At 42.9% G+C, this 15160-nt stretch overlaps 1 protein-coding gene across 2 annotated transcripts in view; it reads left to right on the top strand.

The window, feature by feature from the left end:
- LOC139406764 (guanine nucleotide-binding protein G(i) subunit alpha-1-like) overlaps positions 1 to 14350 on the top strand; it is a 28897-nt gene extending 14547 nt beyond the window's left edge. Inside the window, exons 2-10 of one of the 2 annotated variants that reach the window (XR_011634023.1) lie at positions 6432 to 6474; positions 6648 to 6789; positions 7275 to 7432; positions 7551 to 7679; positions 8842 to 8971; positions 9333 to 9486; positions 11527 to 11718; positions 11969 to 12640; positions 13803 to 14350. Coding sequence is in view for 1 of the 2 variants with exons in the window: in XM_071149787.1 (XP_071005888.1) it covers positions 6432 to 6474; positions 6648 to 6789; positions 7275 to 7432; positions 7551 to 7679; positions 8842 to 8971; positions 9333 to 9486; positions 11527 to 11717 (947 nt within the window). In the remaining variant the exon portion in view is untranslated. Of the gene's footprint in view, positions 1 to 6431; positions 6475 to 6647; positions 6790 to 7274; positions 7433 to 7550; positions 7680 to 8841; positions 8972 to 9332; positions 9487 to 11526; positions 11719 to 11968 lie in introns of both variants that reach the window. The other variant, XM_071149787.1, reaches the window with a different exon arrangement.
- Positions 14351 to 15160: the final 810 nt, after the last annotated feature.

Below are 15160 nucleotides of genomic sequence, written 5' to 3'. Positions count from 1 at the left end.
AAGTGCGCTTTATTTTCTCTCCTCACTGAGGTATTGCGATAATACTCAGTATCATGATACTTGGCCTGGTGTCGTTGTAAAACACTTTTTTTTTTTTTTCAATTTAAAGTTTTATTAAGTTTTCTTGTTTTTCAATCAACCAACAGAACACATTCCACATTCACATATGTGACAGGCTTTAAAAAAAAACAAAAAAAAAAAACAATAATACTTTTGAAAAAATAAAAATACAATTAAAATGAATGATAAAGTCAAATAAAAGCATTTATTTTTCTTAATCTATATATTTTCCTTGGTACATATATATATATATATACATACATACACACATACGTACGTACATACATACGCACACACACACCTACGCACACGTACTCAAAAACTAAATAAAAAAAATAAAATAAAATAAATAAAAAAAAACATAACCCTTGCAGCAGCACTATCAAGGTTCTTATCAGCTATTTCTAGCCTTCGCTGAGACGACGAGACAATAATTCGTTTTTAGGTTTTACAGCACCTTACACAACATGTATCTGCACATTTCCCTAGTCACCCCGTTCACTCTGTCCAGTTTGAAATATAGTTGAATAGTGGAGACCAGAGTCTATCAAACTTGGGCTGTCTCTTGTGGAGGTCATAAGTGAGCTTTTCAAGAGGAAGAAAGTCAACAATCTGGTCAATCCACATTTTAAATGTAGGAGGGGTATTTGAGGCCCACAATAGAAGAATACATTTCTTAGCAAAGTATGTAATAGTCATAAGCAAATTTTCTCTGTCAGGATCAAGAACAAAGTCCTGCTGGGCATTAAGAAGATAGATACACGGGGTCATATCAAACTGTACCTCTAGTATTTTCTGTGCAGCAGTATGTACAGATTGCCAGAATCTGGCAATCTCCCTACAGCTCCAAAATACATGCATATAGGTTCCACTTTCAGAGGTACATCTTTTACAGTTAGGAGACATATCTGTTTTCATTCTATGGAGTCTCAAAGGAGTATAATAAAATTTGTAATTAGATTCTTTCATTTTTACACTGGTAGAGGAGCAGTATACCCTGTCGCAAACCTCCGCCCATAATTCATCACTGATAGTCAGACCAAGGTCCTTTTCCCAGATTATTTTCAAAGGAGTAAAGGAGGAGCTTCCTTTCTCAGAAAGGAGTCTATAGATGTAAGATATTTTGCCTTTAATGGATTGTGCTGTGACAAGAAGGGTTTCAACTGAGTTCTAAACCTCCTCTTGGAGGTAAATGAGGAAATGACATGTCTAATTTGAAAAAATGGGATCTTGGCACATTGAATTCACTGCAGAGCTCTTGAAAGGATTTCAGTGTAGTGGTTTTCTGATGAAATGGGTCTGAAAAGGTCCTGATTCCTAGAGTATGCCAAAGATTAAAGTTGGCATCCCTCAGGGCTTTTGGCAAGTCTGGGTTGCCTACTATAGGCGAGTGAGAACATATTTGGGAGGAAATGCCCAGGTATTTCTTACAGTCCCTCCACGCTAGTAGGGTGCTGTAAATCGCAAAGGTTTTGGCTATGTTGCCCACTTCACTAAAGTTATTAATGAATATAATTGAGCTTAAGGGCAATGAACCACAGGATTGGGCTTCTATCTGAATCCACGTTGACTCTTGTCTGTTTGTGATCCATGTTAGCATGTTGCGGATTTGGGCAGACCAGTAGTACAGTTGAAGGGAGGGAAGGGCAAGACCCCCTTTAGATTCAGGTTTTGATAAAGTGGAAAACTTGATCCTAGGTTTTTTTATTGCCCCATATAAATTTGGTGATGCTTTGGTTAGTTGTTTTGAAGAAGGAAACTGGGAGATAGCATGGGAGCATCTGAAATAAGTAGTTTAGTCTAGGGAGGACGTTCATACGGATTACATTAATTCTTCCTACTAAGCTAATTGGGAGGGAGATCCAGGTTTGGAGATCGTTCTTGATTCGATCCAGGAGTGGAAGATAATTTTCCTTAAAAAGGCTATTCAGATCTGGTGTTATGAAGATCCCGAGGTATTGAAACCCCTGTGTTTTCCATTGGAAAGGACAAAGTGTCTTCATAGAGCTGGTGAGTGTAATATTGAGAGGGCAGACAGTGGATTTGTTAAAATTGATCTTAGAACCTGAAAACTTGCCATACTGAGAAATTGTGTCTAAAATGAGAGGGAGGGATTTCTCAGGGTTGGATATGTAGAGCAAGACATCATCCGCGTAAAGCGAAATCTTGTGCTGCAGTCCGCCTGCAGAAACACCCATAATACTTGGATTGCTCCTTATCAGCTCTGCCAGAGGCTCCGCCCCCAACAAGTAGAGCAGCGGGGACAGCGAGCACCCTTGTCTTGTGCCCCGTTCCAGAGGGAATCTGTCAGAGTTCAGTCCATTAGTAGTCACCATGGCATTTGGATGAGAGTATAGTGATTTGATCCATTTAATAAAATTTGGGCCCATATTGAACTTTTCTAAGACTGAAAACAGAAAGCTCCACTCCATCCTGTCAAACGCCTTCTCAGCATCCAGTGAAGCCAGCAGGACAGGGGTCTTTTGTGCGTTTACTTGATCAATAATATCAAAAAGACGGCGAATGTTATCAGAAGAGTATCTGTCTCTAATAAATCCAGTTTGGTCCGCTTTTATTATTTTGGGAAGAAGAGTGTTTAGTCTTTTGGCGAGCAATTTGGTAATTATTTTATAGTCGAAATCCAACAAGCTTATGGGCCGGAAGGACGAGCAGGATAGGGGGTCCTTGTCCTTTTTTAGCAACACTGTAATGCGAGCTGTGTGCATTGAGTCTGGGAGAACTCCGTTTTTGCAAAAATCCTCCAGCATTGGCATGAAGATAGGGCTGAGCTGGGGCCAAAAAGCTTTGTAGAACTCTCTGGGGAATCCATCTGGGCCTGGGGACTTATTAGGTGGCATGGAGGTAATTGCCTCCAGGATCTCCTCAGGAGTGAAGGGGGAGTTGAGATCTTCCTGGTCGGTCTCTGATAGTTTAGGTAGCGAGATTCCCTCTAGGAAAGAGTGGAGCTCTGCCTCCGTGTGTTTTCTCTCAGAGGTATATAGTTTGCAGTAAAAATCATAAAGTTAAATTGATCTTTTTTGGGTCATATGTGACCTCGTCCTCTGCTGTTCGGATAGCCATGATTGTACGCTCTGACTGCTCCTTTTTTAATTGGTAAGCAAGCAATCTACTGGGCCTATTGCTATACTCATGGTATTTCTGTTTAGTAAAGAAAACTTTTTTTTTTATCTCCCGAGTGTAGTCCAAATTCAGTTTGGCTTTGGCTGCTTTAAGATGACTCCAGGAAGTGCTGTCTAGGGATTGTTTATGTATTTTTTTCACAGCATTCCAGCTCCCTCTCAAGATCTAGCCTGTGTGCTTCCATTGCTTTTTTCTTAGAGGAAGCATATGCAATTAGATGACCTCTTAGTGTGGCTTTAGCAGCGTCCCACATTGTGGCCGGAGAAACAGGAGAATCTTTATTGTCTTGTGTGTAGTTGTCTATCCATGTAGTTACCAATGTATGGAACTCGTCATTTAATAGCATGGAGGTGTTGAATTTCCAGCTCTTTGACCTCGGGATGTTTTTGCAGAGGTCAAAGCGGAGGTGGACAAAGGTGTGATCTGAAAGTGCTATGGGTCCGATTGTACATGTGGCTGAATTTATGAAACTCTTTGGGATAAAAATGTAATCTATACGGGAGTAGGTGTTATGGACATTAGAGTAGTATGTATAGTCCATAGATGAGCTATTATTCTCTCTCCAGATATCTATCAGTCCCATCTCTTTAGTAAGAGACTTCAACATCTTTGCAGATCTAGGATTTGTGGTGGGGACTTGAGATGATTTGTCTAGGGTTGGGTTAAGGGTACAATTAAAATCTCCAGCCACCACGCCAAAGGAGACACAATGCTCATTGAACAGGGTTATGATTTTTGACATGAAGGCAGGAGTATCTGTGTTAGGGGCGTATATGTTTAATATAGTAATTGGTTGACCATATAGTGACCCAGTTATCAAAATAAATCTCCCCTCCGGATCAGATATGTTTTTGTCAATTATGAATGGAACATTTTTATGGATAAGTATGGCTGTGCCTCTACTGTTTGATTTGAAAGATGAGAAATACCTGTCCCACCCAAGCTCTGCGGAGTTTGGCATGTTCAGCATCACAGAGGTGTGTCTCTTGTAATAGCGCAATGTCTGCTTTTTCCTTTTTTAGAGCACATAGTATCTTTTTTCGTTTTATTGCATGTCCTAGACCATGGCAGTTGTCAATAGATTTAAGGTACTAGTCATCGTCATCGAGCAGCAATCGAACTTTAGTGCAAGTCATCGCTGGGTAAAAGTGGATAGTAATTACAGCTGCGTTCACATAAAAGGAAAATAAATGGTGTACATAAAATAATAATCTCTGAACACCCCAGCCGAGTTCCCAAACAACTCGACACATCCCGTTGGATCTATTACCCCCCCGCTCTGTCTCAATTCTGTGTTCCGAATAAAACAAAAACCGGGAACAGTTAGCAACGCACAACGTCCCCCTCTCCCCACCAAATAAATGCCTCATCCTCTCCACCCCGCATTGAGTAAATAACACAGTTGCCCTCGTCCAGACCACAGTAAAAGAGGGGAGAAAAATAAAAATCAATAGCCCAGCCTACATATACCTCCCCAAGGGACATGGGGAACCCCAGGTAATAATAGCAACAACAACAAAAAACAGGGAAATAAAAGTAGGCTGAAACATTAGTAGGCCTAGGTTAGGCTATACAGCCCACCCCTCTCAGTTAAAGGACAATAAATATAAATTGGACGGCTATAATGACATTTAGGGGGTGGATCTCTGGATATCGGCTATATGTCGTCTTACCTCCTTTAGTAATGGCATTAATCGCATTTAGTCATTGGTCTGTTTCTCATTGGCCAGGATTGTCTTTCAAAAAACGTTTTGCCTCTTCGGGAGTTTTGAAGTGTCGCAAGGCTCCTTGGTGAAGAATCCTGAGCTCGTTTGGGTATTTGAATCCCCTGAAGATGCCTCGGTCAATGGAGTATTTCTTCACTTCGTCAAATTCTCGGCGCTTTCGGCGTATTCCAGCTGACAGGTCCTGGTGTAAAGCGAGTTTGGTGTTTCCCACTGTGATGGTGTTGTTTTTCGCCGCCTGTAGGACTCGTTCCTTGTCGGTGAATCTCAGGAAACGTATGGTGATTGGGCGCGGTGGTTGTCCGGCTGCTGGAGGGGGCCTCAGTGCTCGGTGAGCTCTCTCGAGTTCTATGGGCCTGTCGGTGGGCAGGTGGAGCCACTCGGGAAGTTTGTCTTGCAGGTAGCGGATCAGTGGCATGTTTCCCTCTTCTTTTTCGCCCAGATTGAATAGAACACAATTATTCCTTCGCCCCCTGTTTTCCAGGTCCTCTGTTTTCTCTTCCAGATGCTCGATTTTCTTTTTAGCATATGCTATTGTTTCCATGGCATCTGTCAATAAGTTTTCCATGGATAGGATTCGCCCCTCTGCCTCGTCCAGGCGCCCCGCGTTTATGGTTATTTTGTTGTTGATGTCAGGCAAAGCGTTTTCCAGGATTGTCACCTTGCCCCCTATCGCACTGAGCTGAGAATTAATGGCATCTAATTTAGTGTTTAGTTCTGTACGTTGGGATCTCATCTCAGAAAGGATATCTTCGACAGAGTGCGAGGTTGGCATTCGTTGTGCCTCGTGGCGGAGCGGGTTCTCTTGCTCCTGGCTAATGGCGCTAGTTTTTTCTGAAGCTAGCTTCTTCTTGGAGGCTTTTTCCGTCGCTAATACTCGAGTCCGGGTAAAAATGTCACCTGTAGTGTCGCCTTTTGTAGCCGCCATGACTTTTTCTTGCTAAAGCTAAATGAGTGTGAACTTGGGGTGGAGGTAAGATTAGGAATTGGAAACTACTTGTGCGGAGCTCTTAGTTCATGCGGCCATCTCGTTCAAGGGTCACGTGATCCCCCCCCCCCCCGTAAAACACTTTTTAAAATTATCGTGACATTGCTACTCATATCAGTCGTTGCCAAAGTGGATGTGACGCTGTGGATGGTGTACACAACCAGTTAGTCAGAGTATAATGTGGGATGCTAAGTCTTCAGCATGCCAGAGCTATAAGCTCATTGGTAGGAAGGTGCAGTTAATTAATCCTATTAAACTAGAGCCTGATGAACTCCCTTTAGGGCAGATCAGAAACTTCGTTTCCCAACGCTGAATACCTATGAGCTACTCAGTCCCTGGACAGGTTAGTCTCATAGGGCCTTGTGCAAAGCGTGAGTTAGGCTTACATGTGTGGATCTCAAGTTAGGATCTAGCCCAATAGCTCAAGTCAAAACAGCCATGAATGAATGGAGAATGTTAAGTCTATCACTCGTTAATTGGCCTCCTTCCTTCTCTTTCCCTCTGTCCTGGTCTCTCAGGTGCTGGGGAGTCAGGGAAGAGTACCATTGTCAAACAGATGAAGTAAGTTTCTCGTTATCTAAATAGAAATGTTCACTTTACATGTATCAATGTCGTTTCAAAACACATTTGAATAACAAGCAATAGGCCTAGTTGTTTATTCATGCTTTCTTTCTCCTGTTGTCCTACTCTGCCACGTCTTGCTACTTTCCCTCGCTCTCTCCCTCCCCTCCCAGGATCATCCATGAGGCGGGCTATTCAGAGGAGGAGTGTAAGCAGTACAAGGCAGTGGTGTACAGCAACACCATCCAGTCGATCATCGCCATCATCAGAGCCATGGGGCGCCTCAAGATCGACTTCGCTGAAGCAGCCAGAGCGGTGAGTGGAGTAGGACACTGGGAGATCTACATAATGATTCAAGAGCAGTTTTGTGCTTTTTAAAAATATATGTTTTTTTATTCCTTATAGTTAAGATTAGGTTTTGTGAGGGCAAGCTGATCCTAGATCTGTGCTGGGGAGTTCAGGAGTGGTGATGGTTAGTCTATGGGGTCAAATGGCAGGGGATAGGGTCTGGCTATAAGAGGCATGGGGAGGGTTGATGGTAGTTTTTAATGGAGAGGTGAAGAAAAGTAATTCCCAGCTCAACCTCTAGCCCTGACCTCAAAAAGATACAAATTTGTGCTATTTCATAGATGGAAGAAGTTAATGGGTGGAAGTAAACAATATAGCTCAACTTCACCCACCCAGGTTACCAGAAGGTCTGTGTGGAATCTTAGGTTTAAAACAAAAGGGAGAATGTCTGAATAAACCCTACCTTACTGCTTCTGCCTCCTAACCGTTAGTTGTTTCATGTCCCTTACCAGGATGATGCTCGTCAGCTGTTTGTGCTGGCGGGATCGGCAGAGGAGGGCTTCATGACCGGTGAGCTGGCCGGAGTCATCCAGCGCCTCTGGAAGGACGGTGGGGTCCAGGCCTGCTTCGGCCGCTCACGAGAGTACCAGCTCAATGACTCCGCTGCCTAGTGAGTAACACACACACACACATAGTCCTGCTTCAGAAAGTACATTAACCTCCTCCATACAACTGCGACATTCAACAAACTGCGGACACTGACCTCCCTATCCATCATTCTCTCCCAGTTATCTGAATGACCTGGACAGGATAGCCCATGGAGCGTACGTGCCCACCCAGCAAGACGTGCTGAGGACCAGGGTGAAGACCACCGGCATCGTGGAGACTCATTTCACCTTCAAAGACCTCCACTTCAAGTGAGACAGTCCCCAGTGTACCCACTCTAAGGGTGCATCTTAATAGTGTCTGAAACTACCTAATTTAACAGCTGTACCCACTAGTGCTCCTTTTTGACAAACACCAATGTTACACTAGTGTATACACCCTTGTGTTATACAAGGAAAATTGTGACAGTAAAGACTTGTGAAGAGCAGCATCAAAACCTCTGCATAATCTAAACCTCTACTTTGTGAGAAGGTGTTAAAGTTCAGTTAGCCATTATGTGAAAGACCAGTGGCCTGGCTTTGGCCCCATGTGAGAACAGGTATGTCATTGCCATGGTCCAGTGAGGCACGTGTGCCGGCCCACGTAGATGGAAACAGGAAAGTCTCAAGCCTTGTGGGTAAAACACTGAGGTAAATCCTGTATGGAGATACGCCATAAGGGGGTTTCTCAACAGGCCAAAAGGTGTCGGCATGCTTCAATTCGGCCGGTGGCAAAGCGAACCGAACGAATGTGCTCGCATACTCCCTTAAAAGACCTTCGCTTGGAAAAACTAGAACAAAACAACAATAGTACTTTGTCCATTTTGAGACACTGTAGCCAGTATACACTTCCTCAAAGTCAGAATGAATCTAAGTACTCTGAAATCTGTCATTAATTTTTAACTTTTTGCCAAGGAGATCTTTGTCGTGCAATTTTACATCTAAGATGTTTGGTGTAGTATTTCTCAATGGAGGAAATGTCCATGAAAACGAGTCGTCTCGTTGAATGACAAATAAGACCTTACTGAAGAATCCCTACAGTTGACCAATCAGATAAAGGGGCGTAGATTTCGGCTCCCGACTTCAACTAGCTTCAAAAAAACAAAAACTAAAATCTGTTCTCGAACAACCCCCTAAAAACCTTACTGACTTCCAAAACTAACAAACGTCAAATGTTATATTTGCACAAACTCTTCCGAACTGTTTTGGCTGGGAAGCATGCAGACGCCTTAAGCCAGCTGATGACACCCTCTAGTCTACAGAGGGTTCAGTTCAGGGCTAAAGTTTGCCAGCTGTAGTGTTCATGAGGAGTGTGATGGTTTGTGAGAGAATGCAAAACGTTTAATGTGGAGATGTTTGAAAATACTTTTTGAAAGTTTTGTGTGCGTGTTTGCTCATGTATACTAACAAGTCCGTATGTGTATTTTCTCCCCAGAATGTTTGACGTGGGGGGTCAGAGGTCCGAGAGGAAGAAGTGGATACACTGCTTTGAGGGAGTCACCGCCATCATCTTCTGTGTGGCGCTCAGTGACTACGACCTTGTGCTGGCCGAGGATGAGGAGATGGTGAGACTCATCCCTTGCACATCAGTCATTGATATTGCTCTCCCACACTCTCCCTCTGTAATCCTTATACACTCTCACTCACGCTTCGGTCATCTTTCTCATCTCATTTACTGCAATCCCTCAGTCATCTTTCATTCTTTCTCATATGAAAAAAGTGTTCATTTATCCACAAATCGAGTTTCACATTTTCTGACCCTATTGCGTCAGGAAGACATCATCAGAACCATAGCAACAGTTGTGAAATATCTGTTTTATATGCCTTTTAAAAAAACATTTTTATTTCAAAGAACAAACTTGCATGGTGTGATACACATGTTTGTGGGTAATTAGAGCATTGTGCGGTTGTCTTTCTGTCCCTCAGAACCGGATGCATGAGAGCATGAAGCTATTTGACTCCATCTGCAACAACAAGTGGTTCACAGACACCTCCATCATCCTCTTCCTCAACAAGAAGGATCTGTTTGAGGAGAAGATCCAAAAGAGTCCGCTCACTATCTGTTACCCGGAGTACGCAGGTAAGAGACAGTGATATATCATTATCAGCTACTCTACAAATCATCTTCAATCCCAGATTTTAGTGAACGGTGCTAAGCCTTGCTCAGGTTGAACGCACAGCGAGTTCCAGGTCATCTTAATTGGAGTCATGTTGTGAAGATTATCAGATCTCACCACACCTGCTGTCAATTCTGTTTTCCAGTGTTTTTATATCATACTGTAAAACAGCTGATGAAACTAACATTTCAAAAGTGTAAAAACATTTGTTCAGTGTTATTTCCTGATAGTTGCTGGTTGAAAATACACTGCTCAAAAAAATAAAGGGAACGCTTAAACAACACAATGTAACTCCAAGTCAATCACACTTCTGTGAAATTAAACTGTCCACTTAGGAAGCAATACTGATTGACAATACATTTCGCATGCTGTTGTGCAAATGGAATAGACAACAGGTGGAAATTATAGGCAATTAGCAAGACACCCCCCAATAAAGGAGTGGTTCTACAGGTGGGGACCACAGACCACTTCTCAGTTCCTATGCTTCCTGGCTGATGTTTTGTTCACTTTTGAATGCTGGCGGTGCTTTCACTCTAGTGGTAGCATGAGACGGAGTCTACAACCCACACAAGTGGCACAGGCAGTGCAGTTCATCCAGGATGCCACATCAATGCGAGCTGTGGCAAGAAGGTTTGCCGTGTCTGTCCGCGTAGTGTCCAGACCATGGAGGCGCTACCAGGAGACAGGCCAGTACATCAGGAGACGTGGAGGAGGGCAACAACCCAGCAGCAGGACCGCTACCTCCACCTTTGCAAGGAAGAGCACTGCCAGAGCACTGCCAGCGCCTCCATTACAGCCCAACACCGTTTGGCATTTGCCAGAGAACACCAAGATTGGCAAATTCGCCACTGGCGCCCTGTGCTCTTAACAGATGAAAGCAGGTTCACGCTGAGCACATGTGACAGACGTGACAGTCTGGAGACGCCATGGAGAACGTTCTGCTGCCTGCAACATCCTCCAGCATGACCGGTTTGGCGGTGGGTCAGTCATGGTGTGGGGTGGCATTTCTTTGGGGGGCCGCACAGCCCTCCATGTGCTCGCCAGAGGTCGCCTGACTGCCATTAGGTACCGAGATGAGCTCCTCAGACCCCTTGTGAGACCATGTGCTGGTGCGGTTGGCCCTGGGTTCCTCCTAATGCAAGACAATGCTAGACCTCATGTGGCTGGAGTGTGTCAGCAGTTCCTGCAAGAGGAAGGCATTGATGCTATGGACCGCCCGTTTCCCAGACCTGAATCCAATTGAGCACATCATGTCTCGCTCCATCCACCAACTCCACGTTGCACCACAGACTGTCCAGGAGCATGCTCGGGCATTGTAGGGAGGCCATATAGGCACGTGGAGGCCACACACACACTACCGAGTCTCATTTTGACTTGTTTTAAGGACATTACATCAAAGTTGGATCAACCTGAAGTGTGGTTTTCCACTTTAATTTTGAGTGTGACTCCAAATCCAGACCTCCATGGGTTGATAAATTTGATTTCCATTGATAATTTTTGCGTAATTTTTGTTGTCAGCACATTCAACTATGTAAAGAAAAAATGTATTTAATAAGAATATTTCATTCATTCAGATCTAGGATATGTTATTTTAGTGTTCCCTTTATTTTTTTGAGCAGTGTACATTCTACACAGGACCTTCTAATCAGCAGGTTTGCATGGGCAGAGGTTACAGCTTTCCATGGTGACATCACCATGTGCTTAATTGTTTAATAGACCAATAGCGGCTAGTTTCCAGTTCTCTCCACTCAGGCCACTCCCAGACAGTCTGAGCAAAATTCTTGCTTGAGAAATATTTAGCTAACAAGCTATTTTTGCCCATTTTATTTTTATGGAAATCTATTACAGTAAGGTACTTCATTGTTACCCAGAAATGATTTGAAATTGATATAATGGCTGCATAGGGCCTTTAACATCTCAGGAACTCACAATGGTGACGGTAAAAGACAACAAATTTATGGGTATCTCTCTGTCTCCCTTTGTCCTTGCTCCAACTTTCCAAGGCTCCAACACGTACGAGGAGGCAGCAGCCTACATCCAGTGTCAGTTTGAGGACCTGAACAAGAGGAAGGACACCAAGGAGATCTACACCCACTTCACTTGCGCCACCGACACCAAGAATGTGCAGTTTGTCTTCGACGCAGTCACCGATGTCATCATCAAGAACAACCTGAAGGACTGTGGCCTCTTCTAGGGTAGTCTGAACATTATATCTTATAACATGTTAGAGACTCAATGATCTTGAAAGGCAATTACATGTTGTAATAATAAAGGGGTTGTATTAAGACTGTCTAGAGTCTGGCCTGGACAGATGCTCAATTCCAAATCAGCCCCCCTAGCCTGATGCCATTGTGTAGGTCTGAAACGATTGCATAGGCATTATGGCATGGTACCTAGTATAGCAGCGATGTTTTCTAAACATTGTTTTACCCTCTTTCTATACAGGCAGTGTGGTGGCCAGCGTGTGTTCAGTGACCATTTTCTTTGGGATGTCTGTGGCTGGAGGGGGTTGGATCATGGACACTTTGTAGAGAACTTCACTTTTAACCTCTTAACTTCAAACTCCGTTTTTAAAATGCCATGTAGAAAAATGTTTGTGTAAAATATTTGTACAACTGTCACTATGGCTGGAGATTTTCACTGTTTTTAAGATTTTGTTTTAACCGGTCAAGTTATTTAAAGGATGGAGGGGGGACTTTGCATTTGTTTCTTCTAGGAAAGGAATGGACACATTTTTCTGTTTAGGTACTTGCGCCTTTGCATGCCTTAGTTCCAGTGTTTTGTTTTTTGGGCTAGATGGTAGATGTTATAATTGAATAACCCCCCCCCCTCAAAAAAAAACATCTCAATATTTTGTTTCTGTGACTGATGGCTTCTGAGAATTAGTGTCCATGGAAATAATGAAATAGACCAATTTTTAAGACCAACTTGCTCTTGATAGACCAATTCACACTGACACTGTGAGCACTGTGTGTCTGTGCGCATGACTGTGTGTGAGTGCCTTTGCTGCATCACTGTTTGCTTGTGTGAGTGCGTGCAGCTGTGTGACTTAGTGTGCATGAATGTGTGTGGACATACAGAATCAGTGAGAAGTTTTGACACCTACTCATTCAAGGGGTTTTATTTTTACTATATTCTACATTGTAGCATAATAGTGAAGACATCAAAACAATAAAATAACAGATATGGAATCATGTAGTAACTAAATGTGAATCAATCTATTTAAAATGTTTGTTTCTTTGAAGTAGCTACCCTTTGCCTTGACAGCTTTGCACACTCTTGGCATTCTTTCAACTTGGTTCACCTGGCATGCTTTTCCAACAGTCATGAAGGAGTTCCTACATCCTGGGCACTTGTTGGCTGCTTTCATTCCCTCTGCGGTCCAACTCATCCCAAACCATCTCATTTGGGTTGAGGTCAGGTGATTGTGGAGGCCAGATCATCTGATACATCACTCGCCTTGGTTAAAAATCCCTTACACAGCCTGTAGGTGTGTTGGGTCATTGTCCTGTTGAAAAACAAATTATAATACCATTAAGTGCAAACCAGATGGGATTGTGTATTGCTGTGATAGCCATGATGGTTGTGTCCCCTGAATGATAAATCACGACAGTTTCACCAGCAAAGTCCTATCACACCACCACCTCGATGCTTCATGGTAGGAACCACGCATGCAGAGATCATCTGTTCACCAACTCTGCATCTCACAAAGACCAACACGGTGGTTGGAAAGCAAAAATCTCAAAATTGAACTCCATCGGTCTAATGTCCATTGCTCATGTTTTTGGACCAAGCAAGTCTCTTCTTATTGGTGTCATTTTTAGTAGTAGTAGAACAGTTGATGTCTGTTACTTGAACTCTGAAGCATTTATTTGGGCTGCAATTTCTGAGGCTGGTAACTGAGTCTTCCTTTCCTGTTGCGGTCCTCATGAGAGCCAGTTTCATCACAGCGCTTGATGGTTTTTGCGACTGCGCTTGAAGAAACATTCAAAGTTCTTAATTTTCTGCATTAACTGACCATGTACGCCGTAAAATATTGAACTGTCGTTTCTCTTTGCTTATTTGAGCAATTCTTGCCATAATATGGACTTGGTCGGACTGTCTTCTGTATACCAACTGTGGTCACAACACAACTGATTGGCTCCAACGCGTTAAGGAAAGAAATTCCACAAATCTACTTCGAACAAGGCACACCTGTTAATTAAAATGCATTCCAGGTGACTACCTCAAGAAGCTGGATGAGAGAATGCCAAGAGTGTGCAAAGCTGTCAAGGCAAAGGGTGGCTGCTTTGAATAATCTAACTTTTTTCGTTACGACATGATTCCATGTGTTATTTCTTCACTATTATTCTACAGTGTAGAAAATAGTAAAAATAAACCCTTGAATTAGTAAGTATCAACTTTTGACTTGTACTGTAAGTACAAAGGGACTCTTACTTTTACTTGTCATCCTCTGTCTGGTTTTTGGAAAAGTGACCAAAAAGGCAACTTAAAATGTAATTTGACGTCACATCGTTGAGGTGATGTTGCAGGCGGTAACATTCCTACACCAAATCATTTTAAAGAAACTTTGAAAAGAGGATGACAACTACAGCATTGTAGCAGACAGGATCATAGATATAAAGTGCAAAGTTAGACAAAGGGAGGTGGATGGGTGGGAGTGCACTGTTATGATGACGAAGACGATATGATTCGTAATGGTTTCAGGTTACATATCTGCCCCCACCCCTCGGTTTCCATTGGATGGGGACGTTAGTGAACTAATTTCCATAATTTTGCTAATAAATAGTTGCTGTGGTGAAACCACAGCATCCTTCACAATGATGACCTGTGTTTCTTGTCAATTTTGGGTGACTGAAAAACAAACTGCCACCTTTTGGCTTGCAACATTGACATACAACGAGTATACCAAACATTAGGAACACGTTCCTAACGTTGCAGTTCTTGACAGACTCAAACAAGCGCGCCTGGCACCTACCACCATACCCCGGTCAAAGGAAACAAAATCTTTTGTCTTGCCTATTCACCTGTAATGGCACACATACACAATCCATTTCTCAATTGTCACAACTTAAAAATTCGTATTTAACTTGTCTCCTCCCCTTCATCCACACTGATTGAAGTGGATTTAACAAGTGACATCAATAAGGGATCATAGCGTTCCCCTGATCAGTATGTCATGGAAAGAGCAGGTGTTCTTAATGATTTAAAGTGGGAAATGCACTCCACAAATTTGCATTGAACAATACATGTGGTCATTTAGAACATTAGTTCACAGCACCATCTATAGGTGATCAATGCATACTACATACTATACTGCTGGTCTGTTGTAGTCGGTCATACTGTAGGTAGTAGCACATTAACATCAGTGATTTTTCTTCTGCAAAAAACAAGCACACAAGGAATCCTCAAGAAGACTAAACTGATGGGCATCACGGATACATTCAGAGGAAGTTATCCACTCAGTTGTTCTACATCTACAAGACAAACCCAGAGCTAAATTTGTAGATATGCCAAACAGCCATTATGACTTGTTACTCACTTTGTTCTCTAGCATACACTTTAACCCACATGCATGTCTGTGGCAATGGTTGGTTGGATTTTGGTCCCTAGACCACTCAAGTCTCAACAACACCT

Source organism: Oncorhynchus clarkii, chromosome 1 (genome assembly GCF_045791955.1).
Source record: "Oncorhynchus clarkii lewisi isolate Uvic-CL-2024 chromosome 1, UVic_Ocla_1.0, whole genome shotgun sequence".
NCBI lineage: Eukaryota > Metazoa > Chordata > Actinopteri > Salmoniformes > Salmonidae > Oncorhynchus > Oncorhynchus clarkii.
The sequence above is the reverse complement of the archived record's forward strand: the minus strand, read 5'-3'. Positions and strand labels throughout refer to the sequence as shown.